This window comes from Heterocephalus glaber, unplaced genomic scaffold, assembly GCF_053883595.1.
Source record: "Heterocephalus glaber isolate CG9 unplaced genomic scaffold, H.glaber_assembly_v1.0 deba00001481, whole genome shotgun sequence".
Lineage (NCBI taxonomy): Eukaryota > Metazoa > Chordata > Mammalia > Rodentia > Bathyergidae > Heterocephalus > Heterocephalus glaber.
The window spans coordinates 18269940-18295146 of record NW_028258317.1 but is presented as its reverse complement, the minus strand read 5'-3'; the positions used below and the strand labels follow the sequence as shown (position 1 = coordinate 18295146).

At 36.8% G+C, this 25207-nt stretch overlaps 1 protein-coding gene and 1 pseudogene across 3 annotated transcripts in view; one reads left to right on the top strand and one right to left on the bottom strand.

Annotated features, from left to right (window-relative positions):
- Positions 1 to 25207, bottom strand: part of Kif24 (kinesin family member 24) — a 99218-nt gene that overhangs the window by 48147 nt on the left and 25864 nt on the right. For 2 of the 3 annotated variants that reach the window (XM_021252972.2, XM_013069672.3), the window contains exons 2-4: positions 15034 to 15681; positions 12012 to 12201; positions 5390 to 5487 (exon numbers count right to left, since the gene is read on the bottom strand). In XM_021252972.2, the coding sequence (XP_021108631.1) occupies positions 5390 to 5487; positions 12012 to 12201; positions 15034 to 15656 (911 nt within the window). In that variant the 5' untranslated portion in view covers positions 15657 to 15681. Of the gene's footprint in view, positions 1 to 5389; positions 5488 to 12011; positions 12202 to 15033; positions 15682 to 16302; positions 16388 to 25207 lie in introns of those variants that run through there. The other variant, XM_021252973.2, reaches the window with a different exon arrangement.
- LOC106008805 (ras-related protein Rap-1b pseudogene) lies at positions 3209 to 3898 on the top strand (annotated as a pseudogene).

The following is a 25207-nucleotide window of genomic DNA, read 5'->3' as shown; positions in this document are numbered from 1 at the left end:
ATTAAAATAAATGGAGTAAGTAATAGAAGATCATATGATAAATAGGATGGTAGTAACTAGTCATATGAAAATGAAGCAACGTTATTTATTTTTGGGTTCTTTTTTGGTATCTTTAGACAAAGGTAACATCAATATAAACAAAGTAGTACAGTATTTGAGGAAGCCAAGATAGGGAACAGGACTTGGAGGCAGAAGCTGAGAAGGCAGAGAGCCTCTACCGTGGAGTAGCAGCAGTGTGAGCAGAGGGCACAGGAGCAGAACAGATTTGGTGTGGCAGACATGCTAAATCTTGAGGGAAAAAAACCCTGCATTCTGGTCTCTAGTTCAGCCATTAACTGATTATAAGCCTTAGGCAAGGTACTTCATGTGTCTCTGGGCCTGGATTTTCACTTTCATTATAGGTTAATGGATTACTTGGATCTTGGATTCTTTGTTTTTTCTTTGTCTGTGCTTTTTTTGAGACAGGGTCTTCCTATGTAGTCCAGGCTGGCCTTAAACTCACTATGAAGCAGTAATCCTTCTGCCTCAGCCTCCCAAGTGCTGGGATTACAGGCATGTGCCACCACGCCAGGTGGGTAATTTGGTTTCTAAGATTCCTTCCAATCCTGGCATCCTGTGATTCTAAGTGAGAATCACTATTCTTACACGTGGATACATGGGTGTGCACACATTGTGTGAGTATGAAGAACTGCAGAATAATAGGGGGAGAAGGAAGTTAAGAGACCAAACTGTCAATCATAGTATGATTCAGGAGATTACCTGAGTATTGTGAGACTCAATTACGCATTTCTAAGTACAGAATGAACATAATATTAGGTGGTTAAGTAGCAGTGCAGGGTCTTGAACATCCACAGGGGTTAATGATAAAAGAAGCTGCTTGCAACATGAAAACTCCCCCCAAAAAACCCATGTGTGTCTGGAGTAGGGGGAAGCTAGAGATGGGCAGAGAGATTAGTGCATAGAAAGGGACTGAAAGCCATATAACATTTTAATGATGAGGTTTTTCTTTTTTTAAAAAAGTAACAAACATGGGCATAAAAATCTTACTACACTTTAGATTTTAACTTACTTTAGAAACTTGCTCTCTCAAATAACATTTCCTAGCTTTTGTGCATAAGAAATTATACCTAGGGCCGGAGATTTAGCTCAGTGGTTAAGCTGCCTGCCTCGAAAGCACAAGGTCCCAAGTTCAATCTCCAGTACCACAAACAAACAAAAAAAAGAAATTGTACCTGATAGCTACTGTGGTCACTTTTGCATGGTGACCTGCCTTCACACTATAGGGTGCACTTCTGTTCCTACTTTTACTTGGTCCAAATTTGCTCTGCAGAGCCTGTTTCTTTTTCTACCTTTAACAAAACTTTGCTACCGTTAAAAAAAAAAAAAAAGAAATTGTACCTGAAAAAAAAATTTTTTTTTGGTACTGGGGATTGAACTCAGGACCTTGCTCTTACAAGCCAGGCGCAGTGTCACTGAGCTAAACCCTCTGCTGAAAAATATTTTTATTAGCCGGCTCATAAAATTTTTAAAAAAGAATTTCCACAAAACCACAATAAAAAGAACACAAGCTAGGCATGGTGGTGTGCACTATAATCCTAGCACTTGGGAGGATAAGGTAGGAGGACTGTGATTTCAAGGCCAGCCTGGGCTACGCAGTGAGTTCGAGGACAGCCTGCATAGTGAGATCCTGTCTCAGAAAAATTGAGGCCAGGGGCATGGTAGCACATAACCATAATCCCAGCACTTGGGAGGCTGAGGCAGGATGATTTCATACCGAATTATTTTTTGGTACTAGGTGTCGAACTCGGGACCTTGTGCTTGCGAGGCAGGAGCCCAAACCACTGAGCTAAATCCCCAGCCTATGGCAGGAGGATTTTGAATTTGTGGTCAGCCTTGGCTACACAGCAAGACTGTCTCAAAAATAAATAAACAAACGACCAGCAACTGAAACTATTCAAATGGCAAAGACCCTCAGTATCATTAGGGAAATTCAGATTAAAATTATAATAAGATATGATCTTATTGGATAAAATAAAGACTGCTGGTATGGTTGTGGAACTACACATTTCATAAACTGGTATTGGAAGTATAAAGCAGTCCCTTGCTCTGGAAAATCATTGAACATTTTCTTATAAACATACACCTGTCCTATGGCACAGCAATTCCTGTTCTAGGTTTTTAATCTGAGGTAAATGAAAATATGCCCATAAAAAGACTAGCATGTGGGGGCCGGGGATTTTAGCTCAGTGATTCCAGTGCCTGCCTCGCAAGCGCAAGGTCCCGAGTTCAATCCCCGGTACCAAAAAAAAAGACTTAGCATGTGAATGTTTATACAGCTTTATTCATAATAGTCTCAAACTAGAAATAATCCAAATATCTGGCAACAAGATTACTGATATGCACATTGTGATATATAGCCATAGAAGAGAATATTGAGCAAAAAGTACCCTAGAGACACAAGCAACAATGTATACTAATATACAAATTTATGCTAAGCCAACAGAAACGAGGCATAAAAGAGTATGTAATGTAATGATTCTATACTTATGACACTCTAAAACACGTAGAAGTAATCGACAGTCACAGAAAACAGTTCAGTGGTTACATAAGACCTGGAAATGGAGGCGTGAGATTAATTAAAAAGAACAGAACTTTACAGGTGATAAAAATGTTCTATGTTTTGTTCAGGTATCAGTTACTTGTATATATTCATCGAACTTGAATATTATATGTGCATCTTACTGTATGTAAATTCCACCTCTATTTTTTAAAATAGTTATTTTTTAAAAAGTCAAGGCTGGGGATGCAGCTCAGTGGTACAGTGCTTCCCTAGCATGGGTGAGGACCTAGATGTGATCTGTAGTACCACAAAAATAAGTAAAGAAAAAGTCAAACTTCTCTGGAATCTGTGATTCTAGCAGGTCACTTGGCATTTTCTTCTAGGACATGCCTACATTTAAAATATATGAGGCTCCTACTACCTTTTCTGTCTCATTTAATATTTATTGTGAATAATAATTTCAAATAAAAAATACAGGTATGAAAAGTTGATAAGTAACATTCACTTATATACCTAGTCTAATGAAAAAATTAAACTATAGCCAGGAAAACCTGCCCAGAGTCAGGAGTGTAAACCAGTCTGAGTGGCGGCAGCAGCAGCGGAGACAGCGGCAGGAGCACTGGAGCCTGGCAGCAGTGACCAGGAGGGAGTGTGGGGTGACATTGGCTGCTTTGGTGGCCCAGTGACAACATGAGAGGTACTCCGTTTGACAAGTGGTCATCATGTGTGAATAAGCTAGTTGTTCTTGGCTCAGGAGGCGTTGGAAAGTCTGCTCTGACTGTACAGTTTGTTTAAGGAATTTTTGTTGAAAAATAGAACCCTATGATAGAAGATTTTTACAGAAAGTAAATTGAAGTAGATGCACAGCCATAGATGCTTGAAATTTTGGATACTACAGGAATGGAACAATTTTCAGCAATGAGAGATTTGTACATGAAAAACGGACACGGCTTTGCTTTAGTTTATTCTATCATAGCATAGTTCACATTTAATGATTTACAAGATCTGAGAGAACAGTTTCTTCAAGTTAAAGAGACTGATGATGTCCTGGTGATTCTGGTTGGTAATAAATGTGACTTGGAAGATGAAACAGTTGTAGAAAAGGAACAAGGTAAAAATCTAGCAAGAGTGGAAAACCTATGCATTCTTAGAATCTTCTGAAAAATCAAAAATAAATATTAATGAGACCTTTTATGACCTAGTGCGGCAAATTAACAGAAAAACTCCAGTGCCTGGGAAGGCCCACAAAAAGTCATCATGTCAGCTGCTTTAATATACTACATGCATTGTAGCTCTGAGCCAGGTATGAAGAACTGTTGCCCAATTCAACAGTGCCAATATTCCAACTTTGTAAAACCTATCAACATCTTAAATGGACTTTCCAGTGGTGTGGTACCCTTTAAGAGGCAGATGAAAGCTACTCTATCAGTTTGCACATTCTAATCACTTTCCAGGATCACAAGAGGGATTTTTTACTTATATAATAGTCCTAGAGTATGCAGCTGGTAAAACCAGAGGCTACATCCAATATTATTGCTATGAGACATTTTTTCATCCACCAGTGTTGTACATGTGTGAAAATGGTGTACTGTATACTTTAACACACCCCATTCTTTGTATTGGAGAGCACAATAATGTAAATCCTAAAAGCACCATTAGTTTAGCATAATAAAAAAAAAGTCCAAAGAGCTCCTATATAGACTACTATCGATAACTTCACTTCTTTGATACTTGTAGCTTATTGTAATTTTTAAAAATTAAGGTCATTATCACTGTATTGTACAAAATAAGCACTTTGATTAGCACACCTATATAGTTAAAAAAATTTTTTTACAACCTGTGGAGACAGTGATCTTGTCTTTAAAATTGATAGTCCTTTCAGTGTAATGTCTTAAAGACACTACCTTTAACATCTGTTGGGAAGGAAATGTCCAGACTTTTCAAATTTCCTTATATGTTTTCTTTTTTGTTTATATACAGAATAATACTTATAGTTGTGTGTACAGTAGGAATCTACAACAAGAAGTGTATATTTTCAAACAATTTTTTAAAGATTTAACAATTTTTATAAATAACTTTCAGGCTTCTGCAGCTATAGCTTCTCACTGTGAATTCCTTGCTTGTGCATGCATAAGTGTATTTGCAATACCAAATATATAGGTTTAGTATTTTTGCCTGTTAGTGATTGTTTCATATGTGTAACGTTTTGGTTGAGATGTTAAATGGTGGATGAGTACTGTGGATGGGAATGTGGGAAGTAATTTTAATCATGTGTAATTGGTCAGAAGGCCTAATTTGCAGTAACTTGCTGTTTTATTTAACAATGCCTTGTTGCTTTATCTGCATTAATGTTTGGTTGTAAAGATTGTGTGTCTACCCAACAAGAAGCCACAGTATTTAAACTGACCAACCTAATGTTACAACTACTTTGAGGTGGCCAAATGTAAACTAAAAGCCTTAACTAAAGTATATGTATAACTTAAAATAAAAATACTCTAGCCAGAATGTGTTATCCCTATTATCAAACCACTTAAACCTTGTTTCTGAAGACTTGGATAAAATTAAATTGTTGACAGCATACATTGTTCCACTAAACAGAGAAACAACATCAGTATAAAAGGGAATTTTGCCACAAATTTCTGAATGCTTGGCAAATCCTATAAATTGAGACATTATACTTTTCCAGAAGAGTCTAATTTAAATTCAATAAATCAAAATACAAATTCATGTTTCATTCAAAAGAACTAAAAAGCACAAGTGATATTTACAAAGGAATGATTTATGGAAACTAGAAAACAAAAAGCAAGAAAAGCAAATAATTTTTCTCACCCATTGAAAATATGCTGAATGAGGGGGTGAGTAGTCTTCATGTATACATCTCGATTGGTGCAGGCCTCACCAAAGACTTCATCAAAATAAAAAACATGCTGAAAAATAAATTTCATTTTCATAGAAAGAGATGCTTTCTGATTTTCTTCACTACTATTCTAGGTAGCACATGATAAAGGCCTAAATACATTTTAAAATAATAGCAAGTGACCATGATAAACTCAGATAAGCAGTAATCGTTAAATGACAGGGCCTGCTTTTACTTGAGATATCTATAGCCATGTTCTTACAATGTAGAAACTTAGGCATATGATTTTTGTTTTCTTAAGGGAAGTAATTTGATGAGCACAAGAGTGAACCATTCCTCTTTATGTCTGGGAAAACTCAATTCTATAGGGATATACAGCTATCAAACTCATCAAACATGAATACTTATATGTGCATCTTATTGTATATAACCCCTCCCCCATCATCGCTTGTGTCTGGATGTCCTCCAAAGCCTCATGTGTTCATAGGTGGGGCTTTTTCCGAGGTGGCTGGAACTAGAGTATGTGATGCTGGGATTGATTCATGGTGCAATGCTAGGATCAAGGGCACTAGGATTAAGGGTGAGTGTTACCTGCCCTAAGTAGCCTGGATAAAATATAAGGGATAGAAAGAGCTGTGGTTGTCCCTTGTTGCTTTTGCTACCTCTGCCTGCCATGAACTTTTTCTCCTCTGTGATGCCATTCTGCTTTGGAGCCAGGCAATTATGGACTGAAACCTCTACAAATTGTGAGCTTAATAAGCCTTTTCTCCTTTTAACTTTGGGTGTTGTGTATTTTGTCTCAGTGAGAGAAAAGGAACTAAGAAAAAAATATATATATGGTTTTTTGAGACAGGGTCTTGCTATGTAGTTCAGGCTGGCCTCGAACTCAGTGATCCTCCTTCCTCAGCCTCCTAAGTGCTGGAATTACAGGTGTGTACCACCATCCCCGGCTCCATTTCTATTTCTAAAAAGTTATTTTTTTCAAAAAAGTCAGGGCTGTCGATGTAGTGTAGGCCAGTATATTTGAAAGCCTGGAGGAATTCTAGGGAATTTCCATTTTATAGGTTACATGACTTAGCTTTTAGTTCCATAATATTTACTGTTCAGCTGATACAATGTATATGGCAGTAGGCACTTGAAAGAGCCAAAAGATATAGAAGTTACCTTACCTCAACCCCTAAAGATATATACAAATGACAAATACACAAATGACTATAAAGCAGCAGCATGGGACTCAAAGGAAAAAACATTCTGTCTGATTGGGAAAGAGATTATGAAAAAGTGCATTGAGAATGGACCATGGGGGAAGAAGAGGAATTTGAGAGGTAAAGGGAGGGAAAGTATTCAAGGCACAGGGTAAGTATGAATAAAGAGTCAGAAAGCTCAAGGAACTGCATGTTTAATTAATGTTTAAGGATCAGTCAGGATTCAATGTAGCTGAAATATAGGAAAGGTGACACAGAAGGCTAGAATAACGAGTTAAGCCTATGTTGCAGAGGTCTTGGGACACCAGCCTCAAGTAGGTAACAGAATGTTCATGTTTAATTTCATAAACAGTGGGAGACAGTGAAAAAAACTTTGCAAAGGAGGAAGATAATCTCAGCCATGTTCCTGGAAGATTAATCTGGCTTCACTATATGAATAGATGGGATAGTGGTGAGGCAAGAAGGGTCTAAATTAGCTGGCATGGTGGCACATGCCTGTAATCCCAGCTAATGGGGAAGGAGAGACACAGGAGAATTGCAAATTCAAGGCTAATTTGGGCAATTTAGCAAGACCTTGTCTCAAAACAAAAAGCACAAAAAAGCAAACAAAAAACCCTGGTGATGTAGCTCAGTGCAAAGGCCCTGGATTCAATTTCAATTCCCAGTACAATAAAATAAAAATAAAAATAAATAAAATGGGCTGGGGATGTAGCTCACTGTGAGGCCTTGGGTTCAGTCCCTAGTACTGGGGTGGGAGTGGGGAAGAAGGGTCTAAATAGATGATAATAGAAATAAGGAGATTACAAATTTGGCAACTGATTGGATGTAGAGAGAAAATTTTGTTGTTGTAGGTTTTTTTTTTTGGAGACAGAGTCTCACTATGTAGTTCAGGCTGGCCTTGAACTCATTATGTAGCCCAGACTGGCCTCAAACTCAGAGGATGATCCTGCCTCTGCCTCCTGAGTGCTAGGATTATAGGTGTGTACTACCATGCCCAGCATAAAGGGCTCTAAAATGATTTCAAAATTTTAAAAATTATGGTAATGGGGGAAAGGAGAGATAGGCGATCCCATTACATTGGGTCTGGAAAGCATTACTTCAGCAGTTGTAATTACAGTGTTTGTTGAATTTAGGGGTTTACAATGTTGGCAACCCAACTATATCTAAGTAAAAAATTCTAATAATTTCAGGCCTGACTGTAGCACAACGATATACACAATGAATGAGAGATATCTAGGCCTGGCTTTCTGCCACCTTTTGGGCTTGCTCTAAATATCCAGTTAAGGAAAAATTGTATAGGGCCGGGGATTTAGCTCAGTGGTTTCGTCGCCTGCTACACAAGCGCAAGGACCCGAGTTTGACCCCCGGTACCAAAAAAAAAAAAAAAAAAGAAAAAAGAAAAAATTGTATAGAGAGATTACAAAAATTGGATTTGGGTCAATTTAAGGTGGATCATTCTGGTCCAGGTTCAATTCTCTCTCTTTTTTTTCTTTTGTACCGGGGATCGAACTTGGGCCCTTGGGCTTGTGAGGCAGGTGGCGGAACCACTGAGCTAAATCCCCAGCCCTCAATTCTCTTTTATTTAGGATTAATTACATTGGAATGGAAATTTGTTAGGTCATCTGTGAAAAAATGAGACCACAAAGCCAAGTTTATCATTTAGAAAAAGCTTCCAAGAGTTAAAAGTGTGATAACAAGGCTGTGCAGAATGATGCCCCCCCTTAAAAAACTATAAACTTTTAATGCTTTTAAAAATGTGATGGTAAGTATTGAAGCTCAGTGATAGGTTCACGGGGGTTCACTATACTTTTGATCAAGCCTGGGCTGGGGATTTAGCTCAGTGGTTCCGGCGCGTGCCTCACAAGCGCAAGGTCCTGAGTTCGATCCCACTTACCAAAAAAAACCCCAAAAAACTTTTGATCAAGCTTAAGTCAATAAGAGTTAAATATATTTGTAAAATATGGTTTTAACAAACAGTATTTATATCTAACTCATATCTAGTATCTAAGTAGGGAAAAAATGAATTTATTGCTCAAATATCACCATAGACCTTTATGAGATCAAAGGAAAATGATCAAAAGAAAGAAAGAAAAAGACACAGGATCTAGGAGTGTATTCAGTGATTAAGTACTTGCCTAGCATGTACAAGGCCTTGGGTTTGATTCCCTAGCTCTGTAAAACATACAAACAAACAAAAAAAGAAGACATGTATATTTGTAGTTCTCAAGAAAATAAAGGGAAAAACCAAGTTAAGTGTATAAATACATTTTTCTGGTTTCCTTTCATTTCTCTGAGAATATGGCAATTCTTCCTTCTTTATATACTGTCATGAATAACTTTAGCTCTTGAATAAGGATTGGCAAAGTATTTATTAACAGAATTAGTATCTTTCCTTTCAGTAGGATTTAGATGATGTTTTTAATACTTTTGCAAATAATCTTTCATGTAAACTGTGTGAAATGAAATATTACTGTAGTTAAGATATATAAACCAGGGCTGGGGATTTAGCTCAGTGGCACCATGCCTGCCTTGCAAACGCAAGGTCCTGAGTTTGATCCCCAGTACCAAAAAACAAAAACAAAAGTAAAAACAATTCATAAAGTATTTTTTAGATTATGAAAGTACAGTAATATGTATTTATAAGATACCCCTGGAAAGACATACGTAAAATGTGTAACAATAATTTCCTTCAAGGAAGAAATGGAGGTTGAAATAAGAGTTACTATTTACTGTACACCCTTTTGTACTACTTGATTTTAATATAAGTGAATCTATGCTATTTAAGTTTTTATTTTTTAGTATATGTGCTGCTGAAGCAAGCACAAGTTTTTATTTTTTAATATAAAAGTGACACAGATGGTTGTAGAAAGCATTAAAAATATGGAGAACTATAGAAAAGAAAGCCAGAATTTCAAGTTTTGATACTCAGAGATAAACACTGTTAACTTTTTGGTATATTTCAGTGCAATCTTTTTCTTAATATACTTTTCTTTAAAAAATTGGAAGGGAGGCTGGAGATACAGCTCAGTGACAGCATTTGCCTATCATGTGTGAGGGCTTTGGCTTGATTCCCACTACTGAAGAAAAAAAGAAAGAAAGAGAAAGAGAGAAAGAGAGAGAGAGAGAGAGACAGAGAGAGGGCCAGATGACCTTTAATCCCAGAACTTGGGAGGCTGAGGCAGGAGGATCACTGTAAGTTCATCAGCCTGGACTATATATCAAGACTTTGTCTCAAAGCAAACAAACAAACAACTATTTGATTTTCTTGTTTTTTCACTCATTATGCTGATATTATAAAACTTAATGGTTAAAAGGATATAGCACACTACATGTATAATAATCGTATTTACTAAGTAACAAGATTTGAAAAGATAGGATATTTGATTAGACAAACACCTATTGTTTTAATCCCTGAGTAAATAAAAATAAGACTCAAAGAATTGAGAATCAATATTTATTTAGCACCAAGTTTGCTATGAACCTTCTTTTTCTTCGAGAAACGAAAAGAGAAAAAGTTCTCCCAATACTTCTATGTTATAGCATTGACAGTTAAGGATTTTGACCTATGAGAACAAAGGTCCAAAGTTTAAACAGCAGAGGAAATGCCATGGAAACTATAGGTATTCAATACATATTGACCAATGGTAATGATAAAAAAGTAAGTTTATTGTGTTTAGGGATAATGGAAAAATACAAAAGATACGATGATGCCTCCTTGAGGGAATTACTGTGATTGAAGCATCATTAAGGAAGTCTTGGGTAGACAGTGATTGGATAGAACTATTACTGTGGGTATAACTAGCCATGGAACTAGATAGCATTAGAACTAACTGGTCATTTGACCATCTTCAAAATAAATACCTCCCACTAAAACCTAATAGACTGTGCATTGATCAGCAATCAATAAGGCTGTTAAAGTGATTGGGTTGGTTAAACAGTGGCCTGGTAATTTACTGCCCACAGAAGGACTTGGTGGATTACTCTAAGTGTCAAAAGGAAACCCAATTTTGCTCATCAAAGAAAAAGAACAATGAAGGTGTGAGGGACATTTTAACAACTTGACTTCAGTGTTAAAGGATTTATTCTTATAGGGTAAGATATCAGCTAAGGTGGATTGCTAGCACCCCAGATTACTCATCTTTTTTTTTTTTTTTGCTTTCTATCAGTTTATGGGTGGTAAACCAAGAGAAGAAGAGAAAGAGAATAAGAGAATAAATATAATATGAAGGGTTTTTTTTTTTGCGGCACCAGAGGTCAAACTTAGGACCTTGCGCTTGCAAGGCAGGCATGGTGCCACTGAGCTAAATCCCCAGCCTCCTAATAAGGTTTAAGGAGGCAGATTCAGAGCAATACAAACTGAATTCCAAAATCTTTACATCTGGTAGATAACCTGCTGTTTTTGATCATTCACAACTGTTTCACAATTTTAGGAGTACCTAGTAACACAGATTTACAAGTATCAAAAAACATGATTTCTCCCATCTGTGGAATTTGCTGCTTCCCTATGACAATGAAGAGTTATTGCAAGGGTACCTACTAGCTTAGTTCAATAACAAACCTTTTCCATAATATTTTAACAGAAAATAAACATTTTTATGTGCCTTAGCTAACAATGTTTTATTTAGCCCTTACATGTTAGATACGAAAACATATGGATTATATTTACTCATTGCAAGCTACCCTGTACAAACTGGCCTTATCAGACCCCCATTTCCACCAGTTAAATCTAAGCCCAAGGTAGCTGAAAATCAAAATAAGCAGTTGGCTGCTATCTGGAGCCTTGTTGGTCAACAAGATATTGTCCATCATTAAACTCAAGACTTACACTCATCACAGTGACAAGCTCACATTGTGAGATGTAGGCAAGAATAGAGTCCAAATACGTGACTGACCATCTCACAGTCACTCTGAGGCACATGTTTAGTGACTTGTCCTGATGACAACCACTTATTTAAATTATTTTATGCCAGGCATGGTGGTTCACACTGCATCCCAGCACTTGGGAGGCTGAGGCAGGAGGACTGCTGTTAGTTAAAGGCCAGCCAAGGCTACACAGTGAGTTCAAGGCCAGCCTGAACTAAATAATGATACCCTGTCTCAAAAAATTATTTTTATTTTCTTCCCCTCCTCTTTGTTGGTTATGTATAAATTCACATAAAATGCGTTAGGTGAATGTATGATTTAGTTCCATCACACAAGAATAGAGGAATTACATTTTTGTATAACCTACTACACCATACTTTTAAAAAAAATGAAGGGCCAAACAATCAATGATTTAATGCCAAACCAGAAACTGGATTTTAGAAATTTATGGAACCATTTAAACAAAAGGTATTAAATTAACATACTTGATAATACTGATTCCAAACACAGAAGGAAAACATCATACCTGCATTATATACTGTGTGAGGTCAACTGCTTCTTTTTTCTCATGTACAAGTAGAGTTTCTTTGTCTTCTACAGTAATAATATTAATTTCTCCACGACGTACCTCCCTTACACCGAGAGGTCGTTTTCGAACACAAACTCTGATTTTCTCCATCTCAGTCCAAGGATTCTCTTTCTCTGAGGTGTTCTGTCTGACATTTGTTTATAAATAGGCTTTAATTTTTAATAATAAGATAAGGCTATGTAAGAGGTCAAAGTATTAGTACATCTTATATACTGGGCATAGTGAATTTTTAATAACACACTAAAGCACCAATGAGATAGTTCTTTTATTAGGGCTCCTGAGTACTTCCATCTCCATTCCTACCCTGCACCACCCATTGCCTTGCAAAAAAACAAAAACCCCCAAATAAACAAACTGAACCCTAACACTCATTTCAGCTCTAAGACTTCTGACACAAAACTGTTGTTAAAATGATACAATAAAATGTTGATTTCAGCTCAGCACACACCTATCATCGCAGTTACTTGGGAGGCTGAGGCTGAGGCATACTCAAGCCTCACCTGAAAACTTAGTGAGACACTGTCTCAAAATAGAATTACTTTTTAAGTTAAAAAGGGCAAAAAGGAATGCATAATCTAAAAGACAATGGTTTAAATGCCCAATCTTCCATAGAATAAACTACGACATGCAAAGAGTTAATACAACTGGAGTTAGAACTATTTAAGATGTTAATTAAGTCAGGGCAACCAGTTTTCTAAATGCATTAGACTTTAGTTAAAATTCTAAGGCCAATAATTTAAACTTTTGAAAAGTATTTGAACTTTTGAACTATCTGAAAAGCAAAAACCTGATGTGAGGTATCCAAAAAGAAAGCTCTTTGGATATGATGACTCCTAATGGCAAGTTTTAAGTTGGTAAGTTGGTTTTTTAGTGTTCGAAAATCCTTACTACTATTTGGGGTCTGAGGGATATTAGGGGAAATGTACTTTCTTACATTCAATTCTCTAATATAAAATGGGAAGTGAGCTAATGTGAGAAAGCTCAGTTGAAGAGCCTTCACTCTGGGTTTGTATGTATAATTGTGTATAAGAGCACCTAGGGCAGCATAGGTAGTTTATATCTGTCATCCCACTCAGCCTGCCCTCTAAGAGTCTAAGAGCTTCCAAATATCCTAATTATTTTTATACTAGAGTCAGACCTAACAGAGACAGTACTTAACATTTTTCAAATAAATATAATGGCAATATTTAAGCTAAATATGCATTCTATCATTGATAATGTTAAATAACACAAAGTTCTATTTTTATTTATAAATCCAATTTAGATTTCTATGTGTTGTTCAATAAAAGACTGTAATATTCAAAAAGATTTGCTTTTATTGCTGAGCTGAACAACAGGACAGCAATTATCCTGGATTCACAGTCATGGAACAATCTAGTTCTCTCACAATTAAAAGAGAACAGTACTGTACTAAATGCTCTATTTGCCATTAGATCAAACCAAAAATAAAAGTTTTCAGAAACATTATAAAGTACACTTACATATTTCAAACTACTACAGATACTTTTAATCTTTAAAACTGAGTCTTTTTTTTTTTTTGGAGTAAAAGAACTGGTTATGAGGTCATCTGGAACCTTAGCCAATATAAGACCAGATATAAATAGGTCTTAAGGTATGTACCACAGCAGTTTTTTTTCCTTTTTTGGTACGGGGAATCGAACTCGGGTCCTTGAGCTTGCGCAGCAGGTGGTGAAACCACTGAGCTAAATCCCTGGCCCAAACAACAGCACTTTAAAAGCTGGGGATTTAGCTCAGTGGTGTCACCGCCCGCTGTGCAAGTGGAAGGATCCGAGTTCGATCCCCGGTACTAAAAAAAAAAAGATTAAAAATGAATTTTGTTTTCCAATAACTCACATACGTTGCTTTAAAAATAAAAAACAAGGAATATAATTTTTTGGTTTTGTTTTTAATGTTAGAAAATGTTTTTTAGGGGCCAGGGATTTAGCTCAGTGGTTTCATCGCCTGCTGTGCAAGTGCGAGGACCCGAGTTCAATCCCCGGTACAAAAAAAAAAAAAGAGCGTGGTGTGGTGTTAATTATAAGCAGAAAATGTTTTTTAATGGTAGAAAACTTTTATTAAGGTAGGAAAAGAAACAGGCTCTACAGAGTGAGTTTGGGCCACATAAAAGTAGGAACCTACAGCATAAGGGTGGGCCACATACAAGAGAGAACACAGTGCCCTATAATTTTTTAAAAGAATATATTTTCTATTATATCACTGTTAATATTAGGGATTACTCAGTATCTCTTCTCTTAAGGAACTTATTTTAAATCCCAACTTGAAGCACTAGGTGAAAATAACTTATTATTCTGACTCTCAAGCTCTATTTGCCACCAAAAGTGCCTTAGTCTTTGTAATACATCAAAATCTTGTTTTTCCAGGGCCAGAATTGTAAAATTATAAGCACTCTAAATTAAGATCATATTTCAATACGTCCAGATGAACTATGTGCTCCAATGACCTACTTAATTTAACTACATGCTCTTTTCTTTTAACTAAGCTGTAAGACCCTTGGTTGTTTTAAGTGAATTTGATAGGCTTTAAACAATCTTGTGACTTGTACAATTTTTTACCATTGCAAAAGGCCAGTTAATTATTTACTTTGATGTATGCACTAGATGTATCATGTTACACTATAATAAATAATAGAAATAGGTCTACTATAGGAATAACAGCAGATCTTGGCAAGTAGCAGTTGTTTGATGCACATGAACAATATCATCTTTCTCCCATCTGGACAGTTTCAATTCCTTAATTTTTCTCCACCCAGGTATAGTATTTCTATTCTACTATATTATAGTATTTCTATTATAGTGAACAAAAGCTAACCTGTTCACTATAATTTCTGTTATATTTATTTCCTGTAATAGTAGTTGCTCTCTTCTAGTCATGGAGAGGCCTGCCCTTGTCTGAGGCAAACTGCCCTCAAAAAAAAAAAAGTAAAAATAAAAATTATTACCTGATACAAGATTGAGGGATTCCATAGTTATACCCTGAAACATGAGAAACTCTCTGAATAATGGGAATATCACAATTTCCCATAAATGGAGAAAAGAGATGTGATGAAAACAGTGAAGCATTAGTTTCTGTTTGCACATAGGAATCAGCAGCTGTGGCATTCAGAGTTTGCATTTTCGTATGGTACTGGGAATCATCTGGTATCATGTGTTCTAGCACTTTTAGGTAAGCGGACTTCTGTTCATTTGCAGGGAAATCTGATATATTATGCATTTCAAAGCCATTTTTGCTAGCAGTTCTGTCTTTGTTGTCAACAGGAGAGTCAAACTGTAGTTGTCTTCGAGGGCCAGATCTGAATTCCTGAGTCTTAATGTACTGGTTGCTTGTCTGAAAAGGATGGTCTGGGCTACTGACTGTTTTCTCCTCTTCCTGCATAATCTTAATGATTTTGATCAGCTGGAAGAGACGTTTGCGGTCATTCATGTCACGGACTCCCAATTTAGAGTAGTCTTTCATTGTAACCTTGGCTAATTCATCTATTTTCTGAAGGCCAAGGGCAGTAAAATGAGGATAATACCGTGCAAGTTCAGCTTCACAAAGACATTCATATAACCAGGATGCCATTTTTGTGAATAGGTTTTTATATATTCTGAAGAGAGAGAGGGGGAACAAGTCATTCATTTAAAATAAGAGTATATGTAATAAAAATTTCCTTTAAAAATGAAGAGAGCCAGGCATGGTGACACACATATGTAATCCCAGCACTTTGGAGGCCGAGGGAGGAGAATTTTAAGTTTGAGGCCACCTTGGCTACAAAGAGTTCAAAGCCAGCCTAGAATACATAGTAAGACTCTGTTTCAACCCTACCCCCAAAAAGGCATGAAAAGACATGTAGAAATATATTTTATCATCTCAAGTTTTCAGTGACTGGCATAAAGGAAAGATGGTTTGTATAACTTACGAATTTATAATAACAGATATAATTTGTTCATCTGCTTAATAAAGACACTTTTAACTACAGAGTCTGCCAAAAAAATGTATACACATTTCAGCAGCTTGGCATACTAATAAATCCCTGGAAGCTAATGGCCACCACTTGGAGCACCTCTTGTAATTGTAAAGCCCAAAGGTAACTTGTATTGATCTCATGATAGCTTAATAAATTTAGTAGTAAAATATTTATACAAGTTTTTCTTTTCCTGATGTATATTTTTTTGGCGGACTCTATTTAAATAGTTACACAGACATACACACAACACAAATCACTTACTTATTTCTTAAGAGTTCCTTCTAACCTTGCAATGTCTACTTAACACATGACACAAACTACTGAAATCTTGTTCTCAACCACTGATTGTAGCAGTTCTAATTATAGATGTTCAACTTAATGTCAAGGAATGTCGCACAACTGTTTCCAATGATTAATGAACAAAGGCTATGAACTCTTAAAATAGAAAGCAGAATTCAATAGCAGACTACAAAGGATTATAAAGTAATACAACTCAGAGAAAATCACTGTTATATTTGCTGAGTACTGGCGAAAGTTACTTAAAACTAAAAACATCAATTCAGAATTAACTAATTCAGTATTTTAGATCATTCTAAAAGGTGGTCATCCATATTTACCCATAGAGAATATGAATCAGGTTATTTACCTAGGAAATTAATACTGGTCAAGGTTTTAAATGGTTACCCAGTAACATGATTAAAAAATTTAATACCAGATATTTAATTAAATACTAGCAAATGATGTGTAATAACATATTCCTGGTCTAATATTAAAGTCAGGACTCTGAGTTCTCCATAGGAGTTAATCAAGTTCAAGTTCATGCAAATACAAAAAAGTAAGCTTAAATTACATTTTCTTTTCCTTCTTCCTTTCCTTTTCTTTCTTTCTTCTTTTCCTTTTGGTACTGGAAACTAATAACCTCCCTAGCCATTTTTAATTGTTTTGAGATAGGATCACCCAGCCAAGACTAGAAGTTAGGATCCTACTGCCTTAGCCACCCAAAGTGCTGGAAATACAGGCCTGTGCCACCATCTCTGGCTACACTCTCTTTTTAAACATGGTTTTATCACTCAGAGTTTTCAAAATTCAATTAATTACTGGTAAAATTTTTATTTTCATTTTAATTTATAGTTTTTCTAAGAGAAACAGAAAAAAAGTTGAAGGCACGGTAATAAAAGACAAAGAGCTTAAAATGGTTAACTTTGCAGGAAATATTACTTAGGCTACAGAAAAGCCAAAAGGGCTGAGTGACACATCATAAACTCATCCAGCCCTCTTCTATTTGTGGTGGATTAAAAACTGCCCCCCAAATTCTTTGCAGTCCTTCCACCAAGAAGTGGAGTCTATTTCTCTTTCCACTGCAACTAGGATGACCTTATAATTTGCTTTGGCCAACAGAATATATAAACAACAATGTGACATCCATCCCTAGGTCTCCAGAGTCCTTGCAGTTTCTGTTGCTGCTGTGAGAAGAAGCCCAGTCATCAGTCCTCACTAAAGCAGACATCCAAGAGAAGCCATCTTAGACCATCTAGCCCAGTGGTGTCACAAGATGACTGTAGCCACAGGCGTGGCCCCAGATGAAGTCAGGTGAAAAATTACCCAATGAAGCCCAACCCAAGTACCTGGCTCTGAATTTGTGAGCAAATAGTAATTGTTTTAAGCCACAAAATTTTGGAGGTAGTTTGTTCCATAGCAGTAATTATACCACTTCTGTGCCTTAAATTTTATTAGCTTTATTTCTTTTTAGAGCAGTTTTAGATTTACAATAAAATTGAGTAGAAGGCAGAGATTTCCCAAATATCCCTTGGCCTACACATGTACAGTCTCCCACATTAATGAACCTAACGAACAATGATCATCATAGTGTTCATTAGGATTCACTTTAGTATTAGTCTATGGATTGAGACAAATATATAATGACATATATTCACATCTGAATAAGAGTATTTTCATTGCTCTAAATATTCTATGTTCTGCTTATTCATCTTTCACACTCTCATTCCCCAGCAATCACTGATCTTTTTACTGCCTCCATAGTGTCTTTTCCAGAATGCTACATAGTTGGAATCATACAGCATATATGTAGCTTTTTGTTTTAGCTTCTTTCACTTTGTAATATGTATTTAGGTTTCCTCCAAGTTTTTTCATGGCTTGATGGCTCATTTCTTTTTACTGGTGAAAAACATCCCATTGTCTGAATCAACAGTTTATCCATTCACCTAATAAAAGACATCTTTGATGCTTACAAGTTGCGGCAAATATGAATAAAGCTTCTACAAACATCTGTATACAAGTTTGTGTGGACATGAGTTTCAGCTCCTCTAGGTAAATACCAAAGTGTATGATTGCTGGATCATATGGTAAGAATCTGCTCAGTTTTGTTAGAAATTGCCAAACTGTCTTCCACAGTGGCTGTTTTATTTTGCATTCCCAAAAGCAATGAGTGAGATTTTCCACTTCTCTGTACCATTGTCAGTACTTGGTGAGGTAAGTGCTCTGAATTTTGGTCATTCTGAAAGGTTATGTGCAGCGATATCTCACCTCCAGTGCCTTTTAAAAATGCTGATTAAAGGGAGCAAAGAAACCCTATCTGATGTATTAGCTGGGACCACTACATGGTTCAGGCTGAGCTATTCCTGTGTGGTATTATTTTCCTCCTATTTCTAGTATTTCATCTTTGCTCCTTTATGTTCTTTGTGTTTATAGGCCTGGAGGTGAAGATCTGCAGATAACTGGTGCTGGATAGAGGAGCCTTATTTTTTTCTATGGCAGCTTGCTATTTTTGTAACATGGTGATTGGGTTGAACAAAATCAAAGTACAGTAGTAACTGATCTCCCCTTCTTCCTGGATGAGTGAGCAGATGATTAAATATTGATGTTGGCATCCTTGAACATGCCCAAACGAGTGATGTTTGCCTACTACTTCTCTTTGAAAGCATGCAGTGTTTTGATTGTGGTCTGAAGCTTTGAAGCACTACTACTTGGCACCTCCTTTCTTCAGTGGTGCTCTTACCTTTCAAACATGACAGATTTGATAAAATATTAGTTAGGTTGAGTCTTGCTTGCCTTCACTCAATCATCTTTGTATGAATCCTTTTTTTTTTTCCTGTTGTTTTGTGTTTTCCCAGGGTTTTTTTTGGTACCGAGGATCGAACTCAGGACCTTGTGCTTGTGAGGCAGGCAGAGAAACCACTGAGCTAAATTCCCAGCCCTACCCCAAATCTTTTTTTTTTTTTGGTACCGGGGATCGAACTTGGGTCCTTGCGCTTGCAAGGCAGGTGGAGGAACCACTAAGCTAAATCCCTGGCCCTACCCCAAGTTTTTTAAAAACAGTTTTTAGCTGATGTTCATGAAGAGAATGAATAATTAAACTGTGCCGTTAATAAAAAGAAATCCCATCTAAGAAAGTACATTTCTTTACAGAGCTGTGTCATATCATCCTCTGGGCCCTCTGCTAGAAAAGTAGAATCAAGCCTGAAATAACGCCTTTTTAATTGTATCCTCTAGTATTATAGATGTAAGACAGTACTGTATCATACCTCTGTGAATGTAAAATATCTTGTACCTGCTTTATGATACGCAGTAGTGACTGTGCTTAATCAGAGCTGTTTTTTGTTGTTGTTGTTTTTGGTGATAGTTGTTTTTTTTTTTTTTTTCTGGTACCGGGGATCAAACTTGGGTCCTTGCGTTTGTGCAGCAGGGGGCAAAACCACTGAGCTAAATCTCTGGCCCTGTTGTTGTTGTTTTTGTACTGGAGATTGAACTCAGGACCTTGTGCTTCAGAGCTGTTTTTAATGATGTTACTCTAAAATGTTTTCTTTCCAGATGATAATTAAGAAGCTAATAAAAAAAAATAGTACCAGGTACTACAACAGTAACAGAACTTTGCTGTTTCCTAGGTATTTTTTCTTTTCTTTCTTTTGTTCTTTTTTTTTTTTTTTTTTTTGGTACCAGAGATTGAACTCAGGACCTTGAGGTTGCGAGGCAGGTGGTGGAACCACTGAGCTAAATCCCTGGCCCTTTTTTTTTTAAGTGTAGTGTGCTGGATGTCTCTATAATTTTGTTCATATGACTGCAGAACCTGGAAAAGCTGCTGCTGATATTGATGAGTAACATACTGCTATTATTGGTATATATATATGTGTGTGTGTGTGTGTGTGTGTGTGCGTGTATATATATATATATATAATTTGAATTTTTGGAAACTTTAACTGTGCTGTCAACTTTGGAAAAAGTTATCCCAGTTTACTGTGTTGAGTTGGCATTGTACAGAAATCAACAGCCATATTGGTCTAGAAATATTAAACTTAATTTTTTCCCCATTTGTATAGGGGTAACACACTGTGTTAAATATGTAAGGTCTTGACTATGTGGGTTTGATTACAGAAACTAATAAAGTATTCTCTAAATAATGAAAAAAAAAGCTGATAAAAAAATGCTGGTAACTTTGCTTGAAATATCCTAACTCCTTCTGCCTACTAAAATGGGTTAGGTCCATTCTTTCAAGATACCCCAAGAAAGAAGCCGAGTGTGGTGGCACATGCCTGTAATCACAGCAGAAGGGTTAAGTAGGAGGATTGCTATTTGTTCAAGGCCTGTCAGTTCAAGGCCAGCCTGAACTACATAGCAAGAGCCTGTCTCAAAACTAAACAAGACAGCTCAAGAGCTTTTCCTCCAACATGAAGCTTTCTTTCATCTCTCATCCTTTTCTATCATTTTATCCCAAGCACCCCATGAGCAGCTGAAACAGACCACCAATTCTTTTACTACTATCTCTTCTACCTGGAATACCAGTCTTTCCCAGGAAAAACACTGTATTTTTCTTCTATGAGGGAGGTGGGTGTCCTAGTTACTTTTCTCTCGTTGCTGAGACAAAATACCCAACATCCAAAGTTAAAGGGGGAAAGGTTTACTTGGCTTACAGTTTATAGAGGTTTCAGTCCATAATCAGCTGGCTCCAAGGCAGGGATGGCAAACAGGCATTGCAGAAGAGAAACAACATGGCACACACAAGGTAGCAAAGACAACAAGGGACCTCAAGAGAGTCTTTCTGCCCCTTTTATCTTATTCAGACTACTTAAGGTAGGCAGACTCATGCTCTTAATCCTAGTGCCCTCAGGCTTAGCCCCACCAGGAATCAATCACACACTCTAGATTCAGCCACCTCTGAAAAACCATGAGACTTTGGGGGGACATCTAGACACAAACCATAACAGTGGGTCTTAGCAGGGAAAAAGTGGTATTTTTCTCTGTGCTTCAGCAGTAATAATAGCAACTAATATGTAATGAACATTTAATATATACCAGGCAGTGTCCCTAGACACTGTATTTGCTAACCTCCAAGCAATCCTATGAAGGATGTTTAAGACCTTTGACAAGTTACTTGCTTAACATCTCTGAAACTCATTTTAAGGAAAATGTATTTAAAATGGGAGTGCAATAAAGTCCCTAAGTTCTTAGGGTTAGAAATCAATGAAAAAACATTTATAAAACTCTTGTAAAATACTTGTAAAAACAGTATAATATCTGGTACATGTTAAGTGCCCAATGAGAGTAGTTACCATTACTGCTATTATTATTTCTATATTTCTAGTGTCTTCACCACCTAGCACAGAACCTAGAATAGAATAAGCCTTCAATGTTTTATTTTAAGCTGTTTCTAAGCAGCTGTATTCCCTACTTGATTCAACGTAACCCACGGGAACAGGTTGTTAGTGCTATGCAGTCTTCTCATTTTCCACAGATTGTATAAGATCTGTGTTTCACACACTCATCCCCTTGGTGACATAACAAACAATTCCCAATTCAACTCTGCCAATTATGGCCTTTTCTGAATCCGTTAATCAATACTTGCAAAATTAACGTATTCATTTTGCAATGCTTGGATACTCTATAATATCATGGGTGGAGAAGATGCTAAAATTAGTAGTAATTTAGATATGTAGATTAAAGCAGCCACTGACATACTTCTAACATAAGATGACAGTCATATCACATTTCTGGGCCCCAGTTGGCCTATGTTCTTCTGTTTTAAAATTAAATATGCAGGGCCGGGGATTTAGCTCAGTGGTTTCAATGCCTGCTACACAAGTGCAAGGACCCGAGTTCGATCCCCAGTACCAAAAAATAAAAAAAAAATTAAAAAAAAAATTAAATATGTTCTTTGTGCCACATTCCACGTTACAAAGGTCCAGCCCCTTTCTTTTCCTGGGATAAATATCAGAATCACTTTAAGAACTTTCCCTGAACTCTATTCTAGATCCATAGAAAAACAAAACAAACTCCCAAGTTATGGGAGAGGGGTGAAAAAAATCTGAAAAATTTCCCCAGGTGTTTCTGGTTGTACTTCATTGATCTATATCTACAAAATGAAAGAGCTGGGAATGTATTTCAGCAGTAAGGAGCATGCCCTGGGTTTGATTTCCAGCACCAAAACAAAACAAGAAAGAAAGAAAAAAAAAAAAGCAAACACTGATTTAGCAATTCTACCTCTAGAAACTTACTCTTACAGATATTGTGTATAAGCACAAAGTAACATAAATATATTCATTACAGAACTGTTTATAACAGCAAAGAAACAGAATGGGGACAAGCTAAATAAATTATGGTTGTCCTTTAAATGAAGTAATAATACTATGCAATTACAGAGTAAGTAAACTCTTCAATATGTTATTAAAGAGAAAGAAAGTTTTCCAATGCAGTGTTAAATTATAAAACAATGTACAGAACAGTTTGTAAAGGTACCATTTACTGGAGGGATAATTGATATATAGTAAAGCTATACATTTGCTTATCAGCCATAAAATATCTGACAGGTTGCACAAGTAATAATAGTAGTCTCTTGGAGCTAGGCGTGGTTGTACATGCCCATAATCCCAGCACAAGGGAGGTTGAGGCAGGATGATCCAAGAGTTTGAGGCCAGCCTGAACTACATGGTGAGCTCTATAGTGAGTTTAAGGTCAGCCTGAACTACTGTATACCTAGTGAGACCTCTCTCAAAAACAAACAAATAGCGGTCTCTTGGGATGAGGGAAACTAGGTGGTAGAGGGTAATTATGGGAAGGACACTACTAAATACCAATAAAGGCTAATAATTATCTTTTCTATTGTCATTTATATTTCACTGCTGACTTCATCATTCAGCAAGACCTAGAATAGTGTGTGTTTAAATTTTGAAACTATGTGACAGTATTATTTTAAAAAATACATTTCTCACCAGGGCATGATGGCACAAGTATGCCCGTAATCCCAGCACTCTAGGAGGCTAAGGCAGGAGGATCCAAAGTTTGAGCCCAAGCTGGGCATGGTGGCACATTCCTTAGAAGCACCTGGGACACCATTAGAAACCTTACAACTTTAAGAAGACTAATACACACACACACACACACACACACACACACACACGAAAGTTCAAGGCCAGCCTAAACTACATAGCTAGACCTTGTCTCAAAAAAAAAGACTAACAACCACAATGTTCTTGCCAAATTTCAAACTGAGCACTTCACATAGCTCAAAGAAACATTTTAACAAGACTAATTCCATTATTTCAGCAGATAGTCCACACTCATATACTACTTTGATCCATAGTGAGTTCAAGGCCAGCCTGAACTACATAGTGAGGCCGTCTAAAAAATAAATAAAAATAAATAAATATATGAGTGAATAACTAATATACTGGTAGCCTAGGCTATAGACTGCAGCAGTTACCCAGACAAAAGTTATACCTTTACAAGTAGCAACAGATCTCCCTTGGGAAAAGACAGTGGGAAGAACTCAATTAATTTTTCTTTCTATAACTTTAGGTAGATTTGGATTCAAGTTGCCAAAATATTGCTGAAACAAGGTCTATCTGAACCCCAGGATTCTTGGTCAAGGCTCCTTAGACAGGCTTAGCAGAATAATGATCCTTCTCTATCTACTGACCTATATTCTGCATTGGTCAAGTGTGAGCTTTTCATTCTTTTTGGCTTTTCCCTGGACTGAACTCAGGGCCTTACTTAAGCTAAGCAAGCACTCTACCACTGAGTTACAACCCAAGCCCCTGTGCTTTTATTTTTATTTGCTGTTTTTCCTGTGGCTCTATATTTTACTGTAAGAAAGCTTATATCTTTTAAAAAAATAATTAAATATTGGCTCTAATTAAATATTGTCATATTAGTGAATTTACATTAAAGCATGGGTATAATACATCATAAATATCCAATAAACATAGAACCTTAAAAGTACCACTGCCACACATTCATATTTTGTGGGAATAGAGATAAAATTAAACAGTAAAATATTTGCATGGCTCTTTTTTATTTTTTTTTTTGAGTCAGGATTTCCTTATATAGTTCAGGCTGGCCTTGAATTCACTATATGGCACGGGCTGGCCTTGAATTTGCAGCAATCCTCCTGCCTCAGCCTCTCAGATGCTGGAATTAAAGGCACAAACCACCACATCTGGCATATTTTTTCTATTTTAAGATACCAAATAAGACTCTTATTTTAAACATCTGTCAGTAGACCACCAGAGTTTATTTAAAGGTGGCATGGTGCTACATGCCTGTAATTCCAGCTACTTGAGAGGCTGAGGCAAGAGGATTGAAAGTTTGAGTGAGGCCAGTCTGTGAAATTTAGTGAGATCCTGTCTCAAACTAAAAGAGCTAGGATCAGGTATGGTGGCATATGCCTGCAATTCTAGTACTTTGGGAGGCTAATGTAGGAGGATCGTACCTGGGCACCTTAGCAAGACCTTGCCTCAAAAACATAAGTACTATGGATGTAGCTCAGTGTGAAAGTCCTGGGTTCAATACCCAGTAACCCAGTATTGGGGAGAGGGGTGAGCAAGAAAGCTGGATATTACAGCTTAGTGCTCCCCGGGTTCAATCTCAGTACCCCCCACCCCTAATCTGTTTAATAGTAGCTAGCACAATGAAAGATTACTACATTAAGAAGAAAGGCCAGGAGTGGTGGTACAGACCTATAATCCTAGCACTGGGTAGGCTAAGGCAGGAGGATTGCTGCAAGTTCAAGGCCAGCCTAGGCTACATATGCGTTCAAGGCCGGGCTGAACTACATAGCGAGAAACTGTCTCAAAAAAAAAAAAGTCCAGGATCCAGTCAGGTTCTACTAAGAAGCTGAGAAGCAAATGTGATTCATGGTCAAATTATTGAATTGAAT